The 22,389-nt window shown below is 33.3% G+C and overlaps 1 protein-coding gene across 1 annotated transcript; it reads left to right on the forward strand.

Annotated features, from left to right (window-relative positions):
• Window positions 1-20,316: 20,316 nt before the first annotated feature.
• On the forward strand, window positions 20,317-22,006 carry MS3_00007278 (uncharacterized protein; the record flags this gene model as incomplete). The annotated part of the gene is made up of 1 exon (XM_012944078.2): window positions 20,317-22,006. The coding sequence occupies one exon, from the start codon at window positions 20,317-20,319 to the stop codon at window positions 21,595-21,597; it is 1,281 nt and encodes a 426-aa protein (XP_012799532.2). The 3' UTR covers window positions 21,598-22,006.
• Between the last annotated feature and the right edge of the window lie 383 nt (window positions 22,007-22,389).

A 22,389-nucleotide genomic window follows, 5' to 3' on the forward strand; every position in this document is an offset into this window, starting at 1 on the left:
TTCAACATTAAATTAAATGATATTGGAAAGAATATAGTGGAAAAGATTTGTAGCTCAGGTAGATGATTTTGATGAGCACCGAGGTCTACAGGACAAGCTGTGAACCACATGTGGAGAAATTCGAAAACTTCACTTCTATCTGAAGTTTGTGCTGATTATGTTGTTCAGAAGAACGATGAAAGTCCCACGACCAAACTATCCAACTCAGGGAACAAAACTCCATCAAAATGAAAAGAATATTTAATGTTAAATACGCTTTATTTTTCTAATTAACTACTCACCTATGGGACTATGGTAAATATGAAAATTATGACAAAGTCTAGAGAGTAACCAAGGTAACTAGTTCAAATGGGAGTCGATTTTTAGCAAAACATGTAACTAAGGTCATCATCATTAGTGATAAAATTAATTAAAACATGTTTAAAAAAACAAGTATGGTCAATTCATTATAATTGAATCCTGTTGAATTGTATGTTATTTCATTGTTCTAATCTTAATTCAATGAAGCCTCTTTATATTTATAATCTTATTAAACCCTAAAAGCAGCTTGGTATTCATTCCATAAGATCATTGTTTGACTTCATATTGAATGTCAGTGGTGATCAGAAGTAACTTAAACATGTTAAAGTGTTCAATGTTGTAATGAATCCTCGTTTGACATGTATCTCTTGCTTACTGGTATTCTTAATCGACGTATATATGTATATATAATTACAATCAAACTCATTCTCCTGCATTAACCAATCTCAAAGAAGATAGGTTAATGAGATCGATTGAATTCGATAAGAATCGATTGGTGAACAACATAACTAAGGGTTTTACCTTTACACCATTGTACAATAAAACGATACTTCTTTTTTAAGCCATTTTTGGTTTTGGTGCTTAATGTGACAATGAAATTAAATAATGTCTTTAAATACTTCATTGTATTTGTTTCTCGTAATACAACAATAATTGTCTGCGTTGTTTTTTAATCCCATATAAATTATGTGCTGGATATTCTGGTCCCTGAGGCAAGAACAATATTTTATGACTTAGAAATGTAGCTACATTTTTCCAATCAACAAAATATGACATGATATCATAGAAATAAAAAATGCCTTACTATGTACCTTCGAAGGATGGGATCAGTTATAAACAAATCAATTAGTGAATTTTTTAGCCACTTGTGTGGATTGAACTTTAGCAAACAAGTATATTAGTTTTCTCCAAAACGGCTTTCAAAATTATTTTTCAACATTCTTAGGTTTTCAGTAAAATAGGGGGAACGTAATTGCTAACCATAATTGAATTTGTTACAGCGCGTATGTTGAAGGCTGGGTTTTTGCATACTGATGTTAAGAGACGATGTCACAAACTAGTGAAAAGAGATTGGATTTGACACTCTAAAAATAGTCGAGATGCTCAGTAGACAAAGTTCTGAAAAGTAGAACATAGGGAATATAAATGAGGAGAAATGGACGGTGTAATAGGGATATATCCGAATTAGGTAAGCGACTTGTTAAAACTAAGTATCGCTCTGCACCGTTTACAGTCTGAAGAAATAATTTGGAATGATTAGAACTACTTATACTTTGTAAGTAGTATACTATCGAACAATAAAAGGAAAGCGCAACTGAAAAGTGTTAGCAATGTCTTCTCTCACTCTAACTGTACCGACTATTGGCTCACGAAATCCTGACATTCAGACTACCTACTAAGTACTGAAGTCGAACATTCTACATATGGCTCTGCTTCCATCACCCCTTAATTTTTGGTGTCCTACGATGAGTATAACCATTTTGACTGCTTATTACATGGGTATTATGCTCCAACGACTATGACTTAATCTCAGGCCTACAAGTTTCTTCTTTCCTCGACCCATACCAAACCCCAGTTTTTCGGTAATAAGTACTATAATCTAAAACCTTTCTTTGTCACCATTGCTGTCCACGTAAACCAACTTCGATTCCCCGAACAGAGGATATCTTGTGATAGCATCTATGTTATTACACACCCACGTGACTGATCTCAACTTTTGGATAAATTTAAATAACTCAGACAGCAAATGACTATTGAATAACTTTTGTTTTCCTAATAAATCTATTCTTTTCAGAAGAAATTATGAGATCCAAAACATATATCTCTTGTGTCCATGTTTTTTAATTCCATAATTATTCATCTCATTTGTCTTTCTGTGTGTCTGTATGCATTAATCTATTCAACGCTTGTTTCCATGTCTCATTATTCATCATCTATTTCGAGTTATGTCAACGCTTGTAACGAATAATATTCTGAATAGTCACATTTTCCTTCTCCAATTCGCTCATCATCATAATTATCAATAACTATTCAGTCAGATTGGAATCAAACAACGGGCATCTAAAATCTCACTAATTAGCAGGATATAGTAAGCAATAATCATAACTGGCGAATCAAGCGCATCATAAGCAGCTCCTACGTTTCTAAATTCCTGAAATATTCCACTGACAATGTTTTCAGGTAGCTATGTGAAATACATGCCGTATGTTACAACAGTTTTTATATCATTCCGTCTTCATGTTCAACACTAATCATTAGAGGGCTAATCATAGTTTTCGTAGCAACAAAGCTCGTGTTTCATTGGTCAGATATTTTCTGGGATAATCGGTATCCCTTTATATTACTGCTCACGTCTTAGGACATGTAAAATATGTCTGTAGAATTTGTGAGTTACTCGTCCTTCTCTAACAACGACTGAACTAAGTTGGTCACTTCTATGATAGCAAATGTAAACCTGTTGTCACGTTTGATCCCAGAAATTCTAATATTAATTGTTCTACTAACCTAGCTGTCTATACTTTGGACTTAAGAATATCGAATACTCGACAGTAGCATTTAGTATCACTGATTGCACTTCGAAAGCATCTTTGTATGCCTTGATGACTGTTATATTGAATAGAACCTCGTCTATTTGGAAGGACTTTTTAGGTATGTTCATCAACCTGTTTTTTGCAGTTTTCATTACCGAAGATTATTTTTAGTAGAGATTTAAAAGTAAAGAGAATTCAACGAAGAAAATTTTCTATCTTCTTATAGACATTTATTTACCATACAATTGTAAATACGAATGTACAGATTAAGGAAATGATTTCATCGAAACGAGAATTTTCTCTGCCGAATTTTCTTTATTTTTATTCAGTGACACAATGGGTTATTTCGATTATTGTAAAATAAAGTTACTTCGGTCATTTAGCAATATACATATTGTTATATCTTGTGACCGCCGATTAGAGGGCAGTGACTTATCGATCGGATCAATAAGCAGCCTAGAGTTCTAATTTGCCCTGCTTTCCGCCTAGCCCAGCTAGTTAAGTCCAAAACACCAATCCGAGCCTCTGCCATATGAATCATTACTTTTCAAACATACTGAGCTTATATACCAATCAAACAGACCACAACGTACCAATAAATATATGAAACATCAGTTGTACAAGAAGTAGCCAGATGTGGGCGTAAATGAGGGAAGTAGTGATTAATATACTGAGTATAACTCAAGAATGGTAAAAACGTGTAATAATAGTTTATGGGTCAAAATAAAGCTTATAACAAGAGGAATATGAATATGCATAGTTTAGTTACTTAATAATTATACGATAGAAATATACGTTTAATATTGGTCTATCAATAGATCCCAAAAGTTACCATTCATTATTCTTGTCGGGACATAACATATATAGAACAGTTTAAACTAACACACTGAATATAATTGTGTTCCTACTAAAAATGGTTTTGTTTAAGTGAATAGTCTGTTTGTTAATGCTTTGATTTAGCTGGCAAAATTATGTTGATTGGGTTTTTTTAGCAAGATTATTTTCTGCTGGATCGGGTAGTCGACCCCATTCCAAAACTTCTTCCTTTACCCGGGCTTGGGACTGGCAGTAACTCTAGAAGAGGTACAGGATCTTCTATCCCATACGCACTATCACATGCAGATGAAGATAACTAGTGTAACAACTGCCTCTGCAACGGTTGACCTCAACATACACAAAGGAAAAAAACAAGATCCTCAAATTCAACACGGAGAACACCAACACAAATCGCACCTGATGGAGAAACCCTGGAAGAGGTGGGAACTTTCACCTACCTCAACAGCATCATCGATGATCAAGAAGGATTCAATGCCAACGTAAAGGCGAGGACTAGCAAAGCAAAAGCCACATTCCTACAATTGAAGAACATATGGAACTCAAAGCAACTGTCAACAAAAATCGAAATCAGAATCGTCAATAGGAGAGTCGAGATAGTTCTACTGTACGGAGCCGAAACGTGGAGAACTACCACAACTATCATCCAATTAGTATAGGTATTTATAAACAGTTGTCTACATAAGATGCCATCAGCAACAACCTACTGATAGAGAGAACAAACTTGATTGTATTTGAGGAGGAAATTAGGAAAAGAATTTCGAAGTGGATAGTACATACATTACAGAAATCATCAAACTGGATCAAGAGGCAAGAGTTAACTTATAATCTTGAAGGAAAACGGAAAAGAGGAATGCCGAAGAACAATCTGAGTCGGGAATTGGAGGCAGAAAAGAAAAGGATGAATAGCAACTGGAGACAAGTGGAAACGATTGCTTTGGACAGGATTGGATGGAGAATGCTAGTGGGCGGGTTATATTCTTCCACTAGGGTTAATTATGTTGGTTGCCTGGTTTTTGCATGATGTGTCAGGGGATAGAATTGAAAAAAATCATAATCATATCATCTTTGCTTGTATCTGTGATCTTATATACATTTGTACTATAAATGACATTGAAAACAACTGAAGAAAGAATTCACTTTTTTATTTTCTAAATACATCTACAATTCATGTTTAAACAAAAGCATAGCATAAGAAATGAACACTTTAACAATAGTTAGGTTAATAGTCTCTGTATATTTGTAAAAGCATTACGCATCTCTTTTAAACATTTAGTATATTGTAAATAAGCTATAAATAACAACTAACCTCTAATTATCATGAAAATATTCTTTTTTGTCATTCACTAAATACAAAATAATCATATATGTATTTGCACCGGAAATGTAACGTTTTATCTTATTACCATGTTTACATACTTATGACATTGATTTATTAATGAATGAAGTATGTTATACTTTCTGGTATGATCAATGATGTATTATTTCCTTTATAATGTCATTCAATTTTTGTTATGTAATCTTACCATTGTTTTCAATGTTCAATGAATTTATCAGAAGAGGTTTTGTGGAGATTTTTGGAAATTTCACTGGTTGAAATCATGAGACAATTGAAGCTAGACCACCCATGGAAAACCTGGAAGCACTGGATGGCCGTCTCATCCTAGTATGGGACTCCTCAGCAGTGTGCATCCACGATCCTGCACCCTGCGAGATTCGAACCCCGGACCTATCAGTGTCGCGCCAGGCGCTTAACCAACTAGACCACTGAGTCGGCCGGAGTCCAACGGTGTTAATTTCTAACTTCAACCAATCCACGAAGTTGCGCCACCGTACACCATTGTCTTCAGTGAGTTGATATCTCACAACAGACGTGGTTGAACTCCACTGGTAACGGCTTCTCACTAGAACTCCAGGAGTATCTCTTGAAATCAGTCACTAGTGAGTAAATGTTTATTATCAGAAGGGGTTTTATGAAGATTTTAGAAATTTCACTGACTGAAATCTAGTTAGTTAAGCGCCTGGCGCGAAACTAATAGGTCCTGGGTTGGAATCTCGCGGAGTGCGGGATAGTGGATGCGCACTGCTGAGGATTCCCATACTGGGATGAAACGGCCGTCCAGTGCTTCCAGGTTTTCCATGGTGGTCTAGCTTCAACTGACTCATGATTTCAATGGATTTATTTATTTTGCATGTAAACATATTGAAAGATTTATCATAGTCTAATCCTACATAAATTTGTAAAGAATTTCATATAGAGTTATTAATATGAACAAATTAGAAAATAAGACAAAAACGATATTATAGAAAATATTTACTTAGAAATTGGAAATTTACTGGAAATCAGAGGGAATCTGGACAGTTATGTAGTCATAGATGTACACAAATGATGAGTCTTGTACTAAGAATAAAATAGTTGTCCAGTGCTTCATAGTTTTCAGTGACTCGATAATTAATATCAACTAATCACTCTAAGCACCAACAAATAATATATTCATCCTTATACAGTCTGTCAGCCGAAATATATGGTATTGTGTTTACTGGTGACTAATTTTGAAATTAGTATTTGAGGTTCCAGTGCAACGTCGTTACTTGTGAAATTTAACTTTGTTAAGTACATGATGGATACCATCTATAACATTTGATGATCTTTTTGTGATATCATGAAATGGTTATCGTTTTAAATGTTAGTCACTTAAGCTCCAATTCATTGATTTGAAAACTCAGTTCAAATCGTATAACTTGAAGCCCTTAGACTTGATGACGTAGAGAGGGTGTGGATATTCACTGCAACGAAATTCTATTCTAGGCTGAAACAACTCAGAATTTCCTAATTTTCATTAGTATTTGATATAGTACCATTGTCAATATTTTCTACCATATATAAAATCTCATAGTAACTTGGTAACAGTCATTATTAATTAACTGAAATCCATACACAAGTTTTCAATAAGTTTACTCATTAGGCTACTGATAAATACTTCAATTATTAATTTGATTCACAACTGATATAATAATATAATATAATATAGTAATTTTATATTCTGAAAAATAATAATTACAGAATTCATGCCAGTTTACAGGCATGATCAATTTGATATAAATAATAACGTTAGACGTGCAGAACAAACATGCGATAAAGGAAAGTTTTAAGTATACTAGTTCAATAGTTGTTTAAGTAGTACATATATTACAGCGATCCAATGCATCAGCCGGGAATTTTTAATATTTCTTAAATGGACAGCCTGTTGATTAATGAACGGTGTAATTAAGGTCAATTCGTGTGCCAGATCGAAATAATGATAATTATCTACAACTAGAGAAATTAAAACGAAAACAGAGAGCACGGAACAACAAAAAAGTAATTACCAAAATATATGAATCAGGTCTACCTAAATGCGTGTGTCATGTGACACAGGGATATACTGTTTATGTTATTCAAATTAGTTAAAGTTACTAGGGGCGGTGTTGACATATTGACAGCAAGTGGATGGTTTTACTAAGGGAATTCACTAATAAAGATGGCTAAACATTTAAGGTTCCTAAATTATCACTTGTGGAATGAGATACACTTAAAGGCGCTAGACCATTCAATGCATTTTCAGAGGAGCAGTATGCATCGATGCAGCGAACAAACAATGGGAGTGATTTTATCGTGCGGATAGATTGTGGTAGGTTATTCCAGAGTCTAGAAAATTTACAGGTGAAGTAATTCATATAAAGAGATGATTTAGGGTGAGTTTGTTTCACTAGTGCCAAGGAATTACGGATGTCATAATGAGAGGTTTCTGCATATTGAATCGCGTGATCGGATGTAAACGATAGTTTATGGAGTAGTTTGAAGAAAAAGATAAGATTTAGTTTGAGTCTCCTCCTCCATAAAGGGTCTAGCCCAAGTTTATTACATCTAGAATTATAAGTTAAGGTACAATCAGCTCCAAGAATACGAAGTGTAAATCGTCTCTGTACTGATTTCAGCCTTAATTTATCCTTTATGAGCGCACTGCTAAGAATAAACGTGCAATATTCTAGAAGAGGTCGAGCACAAACTTTGTACATTAGAATACGTGACTCAGTGTTGTAAAGATTTCGAGTTATGTAACCTATTAGACGTTGAGACTTAGAGGTCTGTTTTAATATATGTTCTGTAAACGACAAGTCTTGAGAATATCTAAGTCCTAAGTCTACTACTGTATGTAACCTATAAGTCATTCCATATTACCTTTACTTACTTACACCTGTTACTCCCAATGGAGCATAGGCTGCCGACCAGCATTCTACAACCCACTCTGTCCTGGGCCTTCTTTTCTAGTTCCATCCAATTCTTGTTCATTCTTTTCATGTCTATTTCCATTTCCAGGCGTAATGTGTTCTTTGGTCTTCCTCTTTTCCTTTGGCCTTCAGGATTCCATATGGGGGCTTGTCCTGTAGCGCAGTTGGGTGCTTTCCTCAATGTGTATCCTATCCACTTCCAGAGCTTCTGCCTGATTTCTTCCTCTGCTGGAATCTCGTTTGTTCTCTCCCGCAGTAGGTTGTTGCTAATGGTGTCCGCTCAACGGATCCAAAGTATTTTGCGTAGACAGCTGTTAATAAAGTCTTGTATTATTTGGATGACGCCTTTCGTAGTTCTCCAGGTTTCCGCCCCATACAGTAGAACTGTCTTGACATTTGTATTGAAAATTCTGACCTTGATGTTGGTTGACAGTTGTTTTAAGTTCCAGATGTTCTTCAGTTTTAAATACACTGCTCTTGCTTTACCGATCCGCGCCTTCACATCTGCATCAGATCCACCCTGTTCATCAATGGTGCTGTCCAAGTCATTCCATATATTATCAACTATTTACATAGTTAACTACCTCTAACGATATAAATTCCTTCCCATGAAAAAAAATTATATATATATTTTTAATTTTCAAACATTTTTCTTATCTTTACTTTTGTCCTGTTAATTAAAACATGTAATTAGTATTTATTTTAGCTGGAATATTGTGGCATGTGCTACTCATATCTGTCGATATAAGTAGTATGTAACACCAAGTGGAAAACTTGACAGAAGAATGTTGTGAAGGTCGAATCAAAGAGAATAGAAAAGAATTATGAATTAGAAAGATCATACAGAATATGTAGGATAAATGATGGAAATTTCCACATGAAGAATTTCACCAAGATATATTATGCATTGAAATAAAATATTATATTCATATATGTCAATTGATTTTTTCCTGTTAATATTGTGGTGATCTTTCGTCGTTTATTGAAGATTGATTTAAATCATCTGCGAACTTGGATCAATTTTTTTTTCATACTTGCCTACTTCGTATATCATCACCAATTAAACTACCCTATATGTGTAATGCTAAATTAAAGTTCAAATTTATCCTAAGTAATGAATGTTTTATTGAATTTTATTAAAATTGACTGGCTTCAAGAGCTCTTTACTGGAATCCTAGTGAGAAACAGTGACCAGTGGAGTTCAACTGAGTCAGTTGTGAGATAGATAGTAACTCACTGATGACAATGGTGGACGGTGGCTCAATTTCGTGGATTACTTGAAGTTATACATTAACACTGTTGGATGCCGGACGACCCAGTTGTCTAATGGTTAAGCGTTCACTCGCGAGACTGATAGGTCCTTGTTTTGTATCTCGCGAGTCGGGATCGTGGATGCACACTACTGAGGAGTCCCACAATAGGACGAGTTGACTATCCTGTGCTTCCCGGTTTTCCATAGTGATCTAGCTTCAATTGACTTATGATCCCAACTATTAAAAATTAATAAAATGTTGAAGCATTAAAAACCAAAGTTATTTTAAACAATTGAGTTGATATTACTAATTTCACATCAGTTACATATCATTATTTGTACACTGTTTAGACTATATTTGTACAATAATCAAATGTTTATCCTACTACATTGAATCAATTTCCATGAGTTATATCAGTTGAAAAGTCACATTTCAAAACAGGATATTTAAAGTATGTTAATTATTATTATACTGTTAACTAGATCACGAAATCTGTGTATCAAAGCAGTAACCTCTATGAACAGATTTATGACTTTCATTACCTCCTTATCCATTAATGAGGTAACTTGATAGAAAGAGGGAATGGAAATGTTTGATTGAAAGACTTTCTTTTGAAAATCATTTAATTGAATAATAGAACAATCATAATAACATCAGTACATGAACGATGTCTAATCACAACTATGAAATACGTAATACTAAACAATATAATATGAAGGTAACTTTTACTTTTGGAAATTCAAACAAAAAATATAATTTCCAAGAATAGTTAAACAAGAGGATTTTTACACATTCAGTATAAACATAATTTAATGGTATGTAAGTGTTCTACTATACGGAGCTGAAACTTGGAGAACTACAGCAACCACAATCAAGAAAGTACAAGTATTTATAAATGGTTGTCTACGCAAGATACTCATCAGCAACAGCCTTTTGTGGGAGAGAACAAACCAACTTCCAGTTGAAGAAGAAATTAGGAAAAGACGATGGAAATGGATAGCACATACCTTACGGGAATCACCAAACTGCATTACGAGGCAAGCCCTAACTTGGAATCCTGAAGGGAATCGGAAAAGTGGAAGGCCAATGAACACATTACGCCAGGAAATAGAAGCAGATATGAAAAAGATGAATAGGAACCGGAAAGGATTGTTTGGGACAGGATTGGATGGAGAATGCTGGTGAGCGGCTTATGCTCCTTCACGAGGAGTAACAGGCGTAAATAAGTAAGTAAGTAAATGTTTAATTCTAATATTAAAGTACATAGTATCATCATGATTTTATTAAGATTCAACAGATCAAAAATCTGAAGAAAAGTAATTATCATTTTTATAGTTTACATCATAGATTGATCTTAGTTGCAAAAATACTGAGAACTAGAAAGTATTGAATAGCTCTTTTATTCTAATTTCAAACTCTTGTGGAATATCTGTCCACGACTACATCATGGATTAAACCTATGCTGTTCGAACAGTTAACATTTAGTCCGTTTAAATTTTATTCAATAACTTACAATTTTAACGTCAATAAAAAACACAGTGAGATAAATTTTCATAACTACATGTAATATGTAAAACGGGCAAACTGATAGTAAAAAGTCAGGCATACTATTTACTTCATTTTGATCATGGATTCATAAAAAGCTTTAAATGGTTGAATATTTTCATATTCATATAAATTAAAGAACAACTGAATGATGATATAATTTCTAACTTCAGTCACTTCATAATTATTTGATGAGGACGATTAAACATTTTTAAACTAAAATAAAGTCATTAGTTCTAAAGGACTCCCCAGCTAAAAATCCCGGTTTACAACTACTTACTTACTTACTTACGCTTGTCACTCCTCATGGAGGAGCATAAGCCGTCCACTAGCATTCGACATCCAATCCAGTCCCAAGCAATCCTTTACAGCTCTTTCCTATTGTTATTCACCCTTTTCATATCTGTTGCTATTTCCTGACGTAATGTGTTCTTTGGCATTCCTCTTTTCCGCTTTCCTTTAAGATTTTTGTAATGTATATCCTATCTACTTCCAACGTCTTTTCCTAATTTCCTCTTCAGTTGGAAGCTGATTTGTTCTCTGCCACAGTAGGCTGTTGCTGATGATATCCAGCCAATGGATGTTGAATATCTTATATATACCACTATTTATAAATACTTGAATCATCTTAATGAATAAATCATATTCAAAACTCTGATTAATCATTCAATCTCTTTGACATTATTTTTAAAATGTAGGGTAAAATTGTTATTTGATTACACAACCATCATTATCATAAATATAAACAATGAGTTCACATGTTTTCTTCATTTTGAAAATTAAGCAAATTTATAAAAATTTGTTAATATAATAGTTTTTAATTTCAATAATTCAATTGAACACATGATATATAATAAAACAAATCTAATAGATTATTAATAATGGTCATTATAATATAAAAGCATGTAATTGTTGCAGTTTTGTATATTGAGCTGGATAGTTTGGTTATGGAACTTTTATCGTTCTTCTGAATCACATTACCAGAATAAATTTCATCCGAGTTACAAATCTTCTCCTATTTTGGGTCTCCTCAGCAGTGCGCATACACGATCCCGCACGCAGGATTCGAACCCAGGCCTTCAGTCTCGCGCGCGAACACGTAACTTACTGGTTTATATTTACTTCTAACTAATATTTGGAACAGTTTGTGATCAGTTTCTATAGACATACAGTTTTCTTAAACGGATAGTTGAATATTAACTGTAGCTATACATTAGGATTTATGCACATTCAGCTGATGAGTACCGAACGGGAAGAAATGTGATTCCTATATTCCACTTCTAGAAACTCGTTAAAAAATATAGCCAACTTGTAGGCACAGACAATATTAACTCATCTACTCAAAGAATGCGTTTTTCAGTAGAGATTGATCAAATGAAGCGCGGAGTATTAACAACAAATACTGATAAATATAAACTCGAAAAAATCTCTGTAAATAAAAATGTTTTTAAGTCTTAGACCAAAACAGTTATTAAAGCACTTTCATACAAAGGAAGCATCTATAATTTGACAAACTTTAACGAGACTTGAAAATCCTGATGTTCATAACATATATGAATGTGAATTGTACACTGTTTATAAATTCTAAACATAAGAAAGACTTAGTGGCCCTCTTCTCTTCTCTTCTCTAGTTGATAATGATCTATTAAGAAAAATAATTTGGTTTGAATGACTTCCTTTTCACTTAAATACTTAGCCATTACTCAACGGTGATTTTAAATGTACAATTGAAAGGTAGAAATCATCACAATATCAAACTGATCTCAACAGTTTTGCTCTACAGAATGAAGAATGCATTAAGTAAATGGATAATAGAATATTAAGAAAGCATATTTATTTCAGTATATTTATCAATATAGGGATTTTGTGGAGATTGTGAAATATTCCTAGTTTAGATTATAAACTTTTTGTAGTTAAAACACCATTGAAAACCATGAAAACTGGACAGAATTTTCGTTCTAGTATGGGACTCCTGAGAGGTGTACAACCTTGACATAAGTCCTGGGTTCGACCCCCCCTTATGTCCGGATTGCAAGTGTCCACTTCTAAGGAGTCCCATAGTTGGGCGAAACTGTCCAGTGCTTCTTGGTTTTCACTGGTGATCCAATTACAAGTAGTTCATGATTTAAACTAAGAAATGTTTTGGTTTGTTTGACACTTCTCTCAATAAAATATAAAAGTCAGTCGTTTTATATGATTAGTTTGGGGCTCCAGAATTTTAATTTTGTGCCAAATTTCATGATTTATAAAGTTAGGAGACGGATCATACAAAGCATCGATCTGTTCATTTCATGTGATTTTTAGCAGTGAATAGATTTTTACAGAATCTCATCACTTCTTTGTTAGTGGAATATGTAGAAACGAAATCTAAAACGATACATCTTCCTTTTGACAGTAATGAATGTGTCATTTGAGAAATATATCTTTTCGAAATTTTCTCTAAAAAAATAAAACAGTTATCTAAATGTAAGCAATGATAGATAGTGGCTAGCAGTGGAATCCATGACACGCGTTTCGATCTATTTGGGACTCGTCGGCTGAATGTACCTGCATCTCAGAGTTGATATTCACTCTGGAACTCGAACTCAGTACCATTCACTCCAAACGCCATAGCGTTATCCACTCAGATACTGAGTCCTGATAGCCACTTGTTTGTGCAATAAGGTGAATTTAAATCCACTTGGTATTGTTTGGCTTGTGTCTTCCCATTGAGGTTTAAGACTGCAATTGATCAGTCTGTTATTAGCATATATGCATACTGTGCGTATGCCTCGAAATTGCCCTAATTCACAAATAGAACGAAACGCATGTCGTGGATTCCATTGCTAGCCACTGTCCATCGCTGCTTACAAAAAGCGTGTGAATTAGGGCAATATCGAGGCATACGCACAGTATGCACACATGCCAATAACAGACCGATCAATTGCAGTCTTAAACCTCAATGGGAAGATACAAGCCAAACAATAACAAGTGAAGTTATCTAAATGTTTTGGTGTAACTGGAACTGTCGACTATAACAAAAATACTACTTAAAAATACTAGAAATTATAGATAAACGTAACTAGGTTGGAAAGGACGAAATTTAATTCATTGAATAACTTTCCCATGATACTAGAATGTAATCATGGGCTACTTACTTCAGGATTCTTTTGTACATGTTACAAATGTAACGCAATTAACAACTTTCGTTAACTGCTCAAATGAACTTCGCTTTGTATTGGAATTCGAAATCCAACATCAAGTAGTAAGAACACAAATATTGACACTATTAACTGATTTGATTAATGTCGCAGTATCCTGACATTATCCGATTTATCGGTTTTCGATCTAGTAAACTGCTAGATTAATTAAGAGATGCTTTTCGCCACAAACCAAAGTTTATCCGAGAATATCTATTGGATACCAGTCATTTGTTATAAATACCTAAATTTGTTTAGTTTTGACTAGTTCCAAAAACCTAGCAAAACAGAGACTTACACAAGGTAGTATATTTCTCATTCAGTCAACGACAGAGTAAAACACTTGATATTTGAAGTTACGTTTAGGTGTGCTTTGCAGTTACATCTAGTAGTTCAGCCGATTAAATATAAAGTCAGCACCACTAAAGTCATCAGTTATGTTTATAAATGTTCAAGACTTCCTTTTAGTTACAATTGTTGTCCTCATTACAACTAGTTTTGATTGGCCACATCTGTCGCAAAATCACAGTTGCTAGCGTGGAAAATTTGTTGAAATTGTTTAATTTGTGGTCTATGTCATGAACTGGTCCTAACTAGGTAACCATTGAAAATCAAGGAGAAATGAAAAGCTATTTCATTTGAGTATGAAACTCCTAATGATTCATTATGATTCAATAAGGGATCGAACTTGAAGCCTTTAGACTTCACTGAAAGCACGTTACATTTTAAGTCAATGAGTCGGCTTCTAACTGTTCATAAAGTCTTCAAAATTAAATGGTTCAAGGCAATTTAAAGGTAGATTTCTCATCACATGTTCATTCTTATTGTCGATTAAAACCAAATAATATTTATTACCTTTAAGGAATGTAAGGTACTATTGGGATTTCACACCTTATAATTCTGTTCTACATTGATTGTTTATTATATCAATGACCAGTGGACCCAGTTTACTCGCGAATATTTCGATACTCAACAGATAAACACTGGTCAATACTAAATAATAGAGTAGAACATACGAATTAACGGTAAAGTCATCACTAGTTCGAAGTAAAACTCCATTAATACTATGTGAAATGAATTGACCAACGAAATATTATTCTGGAAGCTCTGGACGGCCGTTTCGTCCTAGTATGGCACTCCCCAGCAGTGCGCATCCAGGATCCCGCGCCACGCGGGGCTCGAACCCAGGACCTACTGGCTCCGCGCGCGAGCACTTAACCACTAGACCACCGAGCCGGCATCCAACGGTGTTAATATCTAACTTCAACCAATCCACGAAGTTGCGCCACCGTACACCATTGTCTTCAGTGAGTTCCTATCTCACAGCAGACCTGGTTGAACTCCACTGGTAACGGCTTCTCACTAGAACTTCGGGAGTTTTTCCTGAAGTCCAGGTTTTCAATGGTGGTCGAGCTTCAACTGACTCATGATTTCAATCTGTGAAATTTCTAAAAATCTCCACAAAACCCATTCTGAAAATATTATTCATCAATGAATGACTATTTATGTTTAGTTTTTGTTTGTTGATAAAACCTAAAATGAATACTTATTACTTCTCATGCTCCACTAAACATTGACATGAACAGTATGCATTGGTAAAATACATTGGTTGACTACTCACACATAATATAACTAATGATACAAAAAGATATTATATACTAAAGAATGATAATATCCTAATGTAAAAGTGATTAATGGAAAACAGAAATAGATTTGTTTTATCTTTCCGTGCACATTATACCACCATATGGAAAATGTAATGAATTAAATTATAATTTACAGATTTGAATGAGAAATTCAGGCTGCAGTTAAACGCAACTCGATCTCGTTAACGTGGCTGTCTGCTTAGCGACTAATCAGAATGAGGCGGGAATTATTACATCCGCCATCTTTGTAAGCAATGGTTGTCGGCTTTCCTTGTTCTGTGTTTTTTCAGCTATTTCTTTTGTGTAGCCACATAATTTAATGTTTCAGTGTGCTAAAATGCCGCAGTTATTGTAATACTCTAAATGTCTGCGTAAATTTTCTTATATTCAGCATTGTTTTCTGGGTTTTTGCTGCTGCTACTCAAGTCGACGTACTTCTTCAGGCAAGCTGGCTAGTCTTATATTATAAAATTTTAATCTGTTTTGCTTTGAGTACTTTTTCAGATATGGAGAACCAAAGTTAGTTTCTTTTTTAGCTAAAATATGTGTTGCTACCGCATGGGACTCTGAATGTCCAGTTATTTAATAAAAAATACATTATACAATGACAAGTTCTATGATTACATGAACGCAGATATGACACTGGGCGATACATTAGGTTTACGTGGAAACGTTGCGGATAAATCCACCCGAAATTCATAACAATTAGTAGTTTATAACCGATATATTGACTTTTTGCACGAGAAATACCATTATATAATGAATTCGTTTATTCACACTAAGTGAAATTTCAGCAGCCCCTCGAATATCTGACTCCAATTGGATCGTGTGATTATTGTTATTGTCTTATACATATCGTTAATCCTCGTATATAATTATAGACTTAGCTTGCGTTAGTGAATAACAGATACGAGAATGAAGCTTTGAATGTGTATATTTTGTACAATTGTTCAGAACAATTGATCAGAACAGACAATCTGAGAAACGGAGCGAACGAAACGAAACAGACTGGAGAAGGTATATTAGCCAACTCCATGTAACCAAGCATGAATTGATATTTATAGTCAGACAAAAAGAAGTTATAAACATATAATGAGTAAGATTTAAAAACACACATACGCTTACATAAAACAACAGGCAAGGTTGATAAGCGAATAAGTGACAGGGTGAAAATAGGACTTGAGAAGAATGAATAGATTGATCTGTGTCCAGAGTTTAGAATAACCTCTATGGACTTGACATTGTACCATCGCCTTTACAAAATAATGATCGATTTAGATCGAAATAATGAAAATGAAAACATTTAACGTTTCTAAGCAAAAATGGATAGTAGCTATCAGTGGAATCCATGATGCGCGTTTCGTCCTATTTGGGACTCGTCAGATGGATGTGCCTGCGTCTCAGAGTTGTTCACCCTTGGACTCGAACCCAGTACCGTTCGCTTCAATCGTCATCGCGTTATTCATTTAGCTACTACTGAGTCCCAATAGGCACTTGCTTGTGGAATGGGGTGAAGTTTATATTCATTTGGTATTGTTTACCAAATGAATTTAACGTATCTATTCGAAAATTAAACTTGTATCAAACGTTCATCATAAATACATTTTATAAAAAACTATCTTTAAAGGATCAAAACGGAATAATCAAATCAGGTTACGTTATTGATGATATACAAACTAACTAGATTGGAATAGTTATTATTTAGTAAACTTTTCTTTAAATTATTTAATTAAAGATTATCATGATAAAATGGATTGGAGAGACTATAATTTATGGACGAACCAATCAAGTATAAGATAACAGGTCTCGGATATTCGCGCGAAATTCACTCATCCATCTGGATAAATAGAATTTTGGCATTATAGCTGATGTCAGTTCGTGATGAAAACCTGAAATCTAATTTATAACCCTAGTCATCAACTGTAAATCGTAATTCTAATTCCTCACACTAATTTATAACGCCAATTTGGTCCTAGTTATCAGGTGAACACTCTCATGGTCAGTCTAGCGTCACTCTAAGGTCGACCATAAATTCTAATCTCACCAAGGAATTAACATGATTGAATAAAATGATTTCATGGAAAAATCAACCAAAGTAAATAGTTCAGGTGAATATTTTCCATGGTAATTTTGTAAAAGTATAAGAAAGAATAGTTTTTCTTTTAAAGGTTTTGTTATGAGTGTTTCTCAGTAAGCACTTATCTTGTGATTACTTCACGTAGATTAATCGATCAAATATTGATTTTTATGTTTTGTGATAATAGTTAGTTACAAATTTAATTCATAATAGAGGTTATTTTTGTTGGAATATCAAGAGATCCAAAACAATTGACCAGTTATCGAAGTTTTATCACAAAGCAGATCAAGTACACATGTATCCCTACAAAAAACTTATCCATATATATTCAACAACATAAAAGATGGAAGTAATAGATAAACCATGATGTTATTTATTAATTTAGTGTATTATTTTGTTCGAAGCATTCTATTTGTTTAACATTCTCTTGTATTAATTCAGTGTTATATTCATTGGGATAGATTCGGTATAACTTTTGTTAGTGAATAATTAGTGCAAATAAATTAATATATAAGTGAGTGCATTCGTCAGTTACTTTTATTCGGATTGTGAAGTGAATCTTGATCTGCCAAAAGTGTTTTTCTTTCATTTCCTTGCATCCATTCATATCCTAGTTCGTGCTTCGCAAGTAAAAAAAACCCCAGCCTAAAACAACTGAAATGAATCAGATGACAGAAATGATAACTTTTCTTACAAAATAAAGCCCTTTATGCTACAAGAGATTTCAAGAATTCATAACCCATATTCCATTGATTCGAGTTCTTTTTACAGATTTAGATAATTTTTTAATTGTCAAGTAGGTAATTCAATACTATCATAGTTTACATCACAGTCTGATCTTAGTCAGACATCCATCGGAAATCATGAAATACTAGGTAGATGTTTCATCTCTGTAAAGAGCACCTCACTAACGCACACCAACGACTAGATCCCACGCGTGAATGCCTAACCTCTAGACAAATTAGCTGGAAGCCAATGATTTGTGTGTCCAACTTCGAACAATTCGCTAGATTATGGTGATTTCATCGCTTTTGGTGAGCAACCAATGTAAGTTATAAAAACTTAACAAACTCACTACTAACTAACTTGAAGATAAATTTCAGGAGTTCTGGGTAGAAGCTCTTACCAGTGAAGTTAAATCAGACAATAAAAGATATCAGCACAATATCGTTAATAGATTAATGTTAGGCACACATGCCATTAGCTTCTACGCGTTCGCGCGTGGGATCGAAAATCCTAAATCTTATCCGCAGTGGGGTCGTAGATGTTCACTGTTGAGATGCCCTTTACAGAGATGAAATATCTATCCAGCACTTCGTGATTTTCGATGGATGTCTAATTAAAATCAGTCTGTGATGAAAACTCGAAATCTCTCATGATCAAATCGAAACAATTGCAATAGGCTTTTCTTTAAACTGGATTATATAATCAAATAATAAATGGTTGTCTACTTTTACTCAATGTTCTTAATTAGTATAAGATGATTTCTTCCGCTTGTTAAAAGTGTTAGTTTGATAATAATGATGATAATAATAATAAGCACAGATACGAAGCGACCTCGTATAAACATCATCATACACATATATGCGTACAGTTTTATTAAAACGATTTGACTTCGATATCCATATTCATCGTGTTCAAACAGCCTAAGGATTATCTTTCCATACTGACCATTTTCATTTTATCATTTCCTCATCATGTAAACATCTTTACAATGTTTCATCATCTACTCTTTGTGTTCTCCCAAATTCTAATCTTCTGAATTCTTCATGTTCCTTATTTTCTTTCCAAATCCACTTCACTTTATTATACTCCTTGAATAACATCTTCAAGCCCTAATGTTTCCAATTACTGCTTATACTCTTACTACCTCTACCACTACAGAATTTGAGTCGACAACTGCATCTCTGTGCTAATATGGTATGGCAACTCGAACTGATTTACGTACGTACGAAGTTCTACGTTGTTACTGACTGACTGACTGACATCATTCTACTATTTTACTCCAAATCATCTAGTCACATTGCATAGAACTACCATTGACATTTTTTAAAAATTATCTTGTTAACTGGGTCTATTTACAAAAAGAAGAAGAAAATTACAACTTTTTTACATTTTGAAAGGTAGTGGTGGGCGAAATGATGAAATTACCTGGTTAAAATGTCTATTTCTTATAATTACAATAATAGTACTTTATAGATTTGGTTACATAACAAATGAATCGTCACAATAGCACACACATAAAAGTCACCTATTTCATATGTGTTTAGATACTAAATATTTTGATAGACAGACATATCATAGAATAAAAGCAATAGTTTATCATTGTGATTGGTTACAAAAGTTATTTTAACTCTAAATGGGACATATTTTGCATAGTGTTAAATGTATTCATGCATAGTGTACCATAAATTGAGCGATAAATGAACAGATGATTCTATCCATATGATTTTTCCATCTTTACATTTATCATAAGTTTATTATCATTTATTTAGTGATTATACTACTTATTTATGATTATCACTTGAATCTGTCATATTGTATTCATGAAATGAAATGAACATGTCATGACATTTATCTAATTTCTATGGTGATTATTATAGTTTTCATATTCAGGATATAACATTTAATGAATATTATTACCATAATAATTAAGTAATAAATTAATCCAAATAAGTAATGACCAATTATCGAACAGAATTACGTATACCTGTTGAACGAAATAATAAATCAATAATCAATGATGATTACTTTACATTTGATGATAATTCAATGTTAACATTAAATGACAATTGGAAATATAATAATAGTAATAATATAAATAATTGGGATTCACGTAGTCGTCATACATCAGGTAATGAATATATTTCACATGATATCCCATGGAATAAACGTTTACGTACAACTTCTGCTGATCCTACAAGATATACCAATGTAGATTATCTATATGATGATATGAAACGTAGAATGGAAGAACGTCGTAGACGATGGAATGAAGAATTTAAATTATTGAATAATGATATGCTATTACCTAGTCGATTAAAAAGTTCAAATGATATATTTAGTAGTAGAGAAACAATAAATTCTCCAAATTCACATGATATTATATCAAAAAATCCTTCATCAAGTGGTTATGAACAATTTCCAGATGGAAGTGTACATTTTGTATCAAATTTTAATCTTTCTGGTTATGATCCAGAATTACTTAAAGTATTTGTACGTGATGGTAAATTAATGGTAGTAGCTAAAACTGAACATAATCATTCTACTAACAGTCTTAATACAACTATAAATACAAATAATACAAATAATAATTCTATATCATCTTTTTGTGAATATACTCATTCATTAAATTTACCTCCAGGTGTAGATGATGAAAAACTTTCTGCTGTTTTATCACTTAATGGTGTATTAACTGTTAGTTGTCCTATGAAACCACCATCATTTTCATCATCAACAAATTTACAATCACCATATTCTGAAAATTTATCAGATTCATTTTGGAATAATCATCATCAATATTATCGTCATCATTATCGATCACCAACTATGAAACCACAGCAACAATATTCACGAAAAATTGACTTGAAATCACCTAAATCTAATTATTCTTCACGTTCTTCACATTCAGATTATGATATTATATCACGTGATCAACAAGACTATCAGAGTCGTCATCCTTCTTCTTCAATTCAACTACAACAACAACAACAACAACAACGAAAACATAGATTTCGTTTAGAACTACCAATTGATTCAGAATATTCACCAGGAGAAATACAAATTAAAACTTTGAATCGTCGCATTTATATTAAAGCACGTCATGAAGAACGAGCTCCTAATCGTACTTCTGTAAGAGAATTTTCTAAAGAATACGACATTCCAGATAATATTGATCCAGAAAGTCTCACTGCTAAATTTAGTAATGGAATATTATATATTGAAGAACCAATTGTTTAAATTATTAATAAACTTAATTCAAATATCAGAAATGATCATAGTGAATTAGTTGTTTGATATAATTTCTCATCTTAATACAATCATGATTACTATTTTACTTTTTGTTTACCTATTCTTCAATATTTTGGTCAGTCAATAGAAAGAAGAAGCTAATTAAAATTCTCTGAAACTGTGTATATGATGTTATCACTTAAAAGAGATTTTATAACATATAAGCATATATGATGGTAGTATCATTAGTTTAGTTCTTCCTTATATCATACATGAAAGTGACTGGAATTTCATTTATATGTTGGTTGTTGTTGTTGTCGTCGTCGTTGCTTCTTTTTTTATAGTGTCAAGTTCATATTTTTCTACTTAAATCACATTAAGTCATTATTACTTTTAAGAAATAAAATTTATTTTCACATTTTTTTTGGATTAATTATAATAGTTAAACTTTATTTCCTTGTTGTGTGTGTGCGTTTTTTTTGTTTATGGAAGAAAACAAATTATTATCAGAAAGGGGGGTTTTGTAGAGATTTTAGTCATTTTATAGTTGAATTCATGAGTAATTTGAATCTAGAAAACCATGAAAAACCTGAAAATACTGAACGGCTGATTCGTCCTCCACGATTTCGTCCCGCAACAATCGAACCCAGGACCCATCAGTTTCGTGCGCGAACGCTTAACCTCTACACCAGTGAGTCGGCTGGCATCCAATCGTGTTAATATCTAACTTCAACTAGTCCACGAAATTGAGTGACATATACACCATTGTCTCCAGTGAGTTACTACCTCACAAAAGACGTG

The sequence above is a fragment of the Schistosoma haematobium genome, chromosome 4, assembly GCF_000699445.3.
Source record: "Schistosoma haematobium chromosome 4, whole genome shotgun sequence".
Lineage (NCBI taxonomy): Eukaryota > Metazoa > Platyhelminthes > Trematoda > Strigeidida > Schistosomatidae > Schistosoma > Schistosoma haematobium.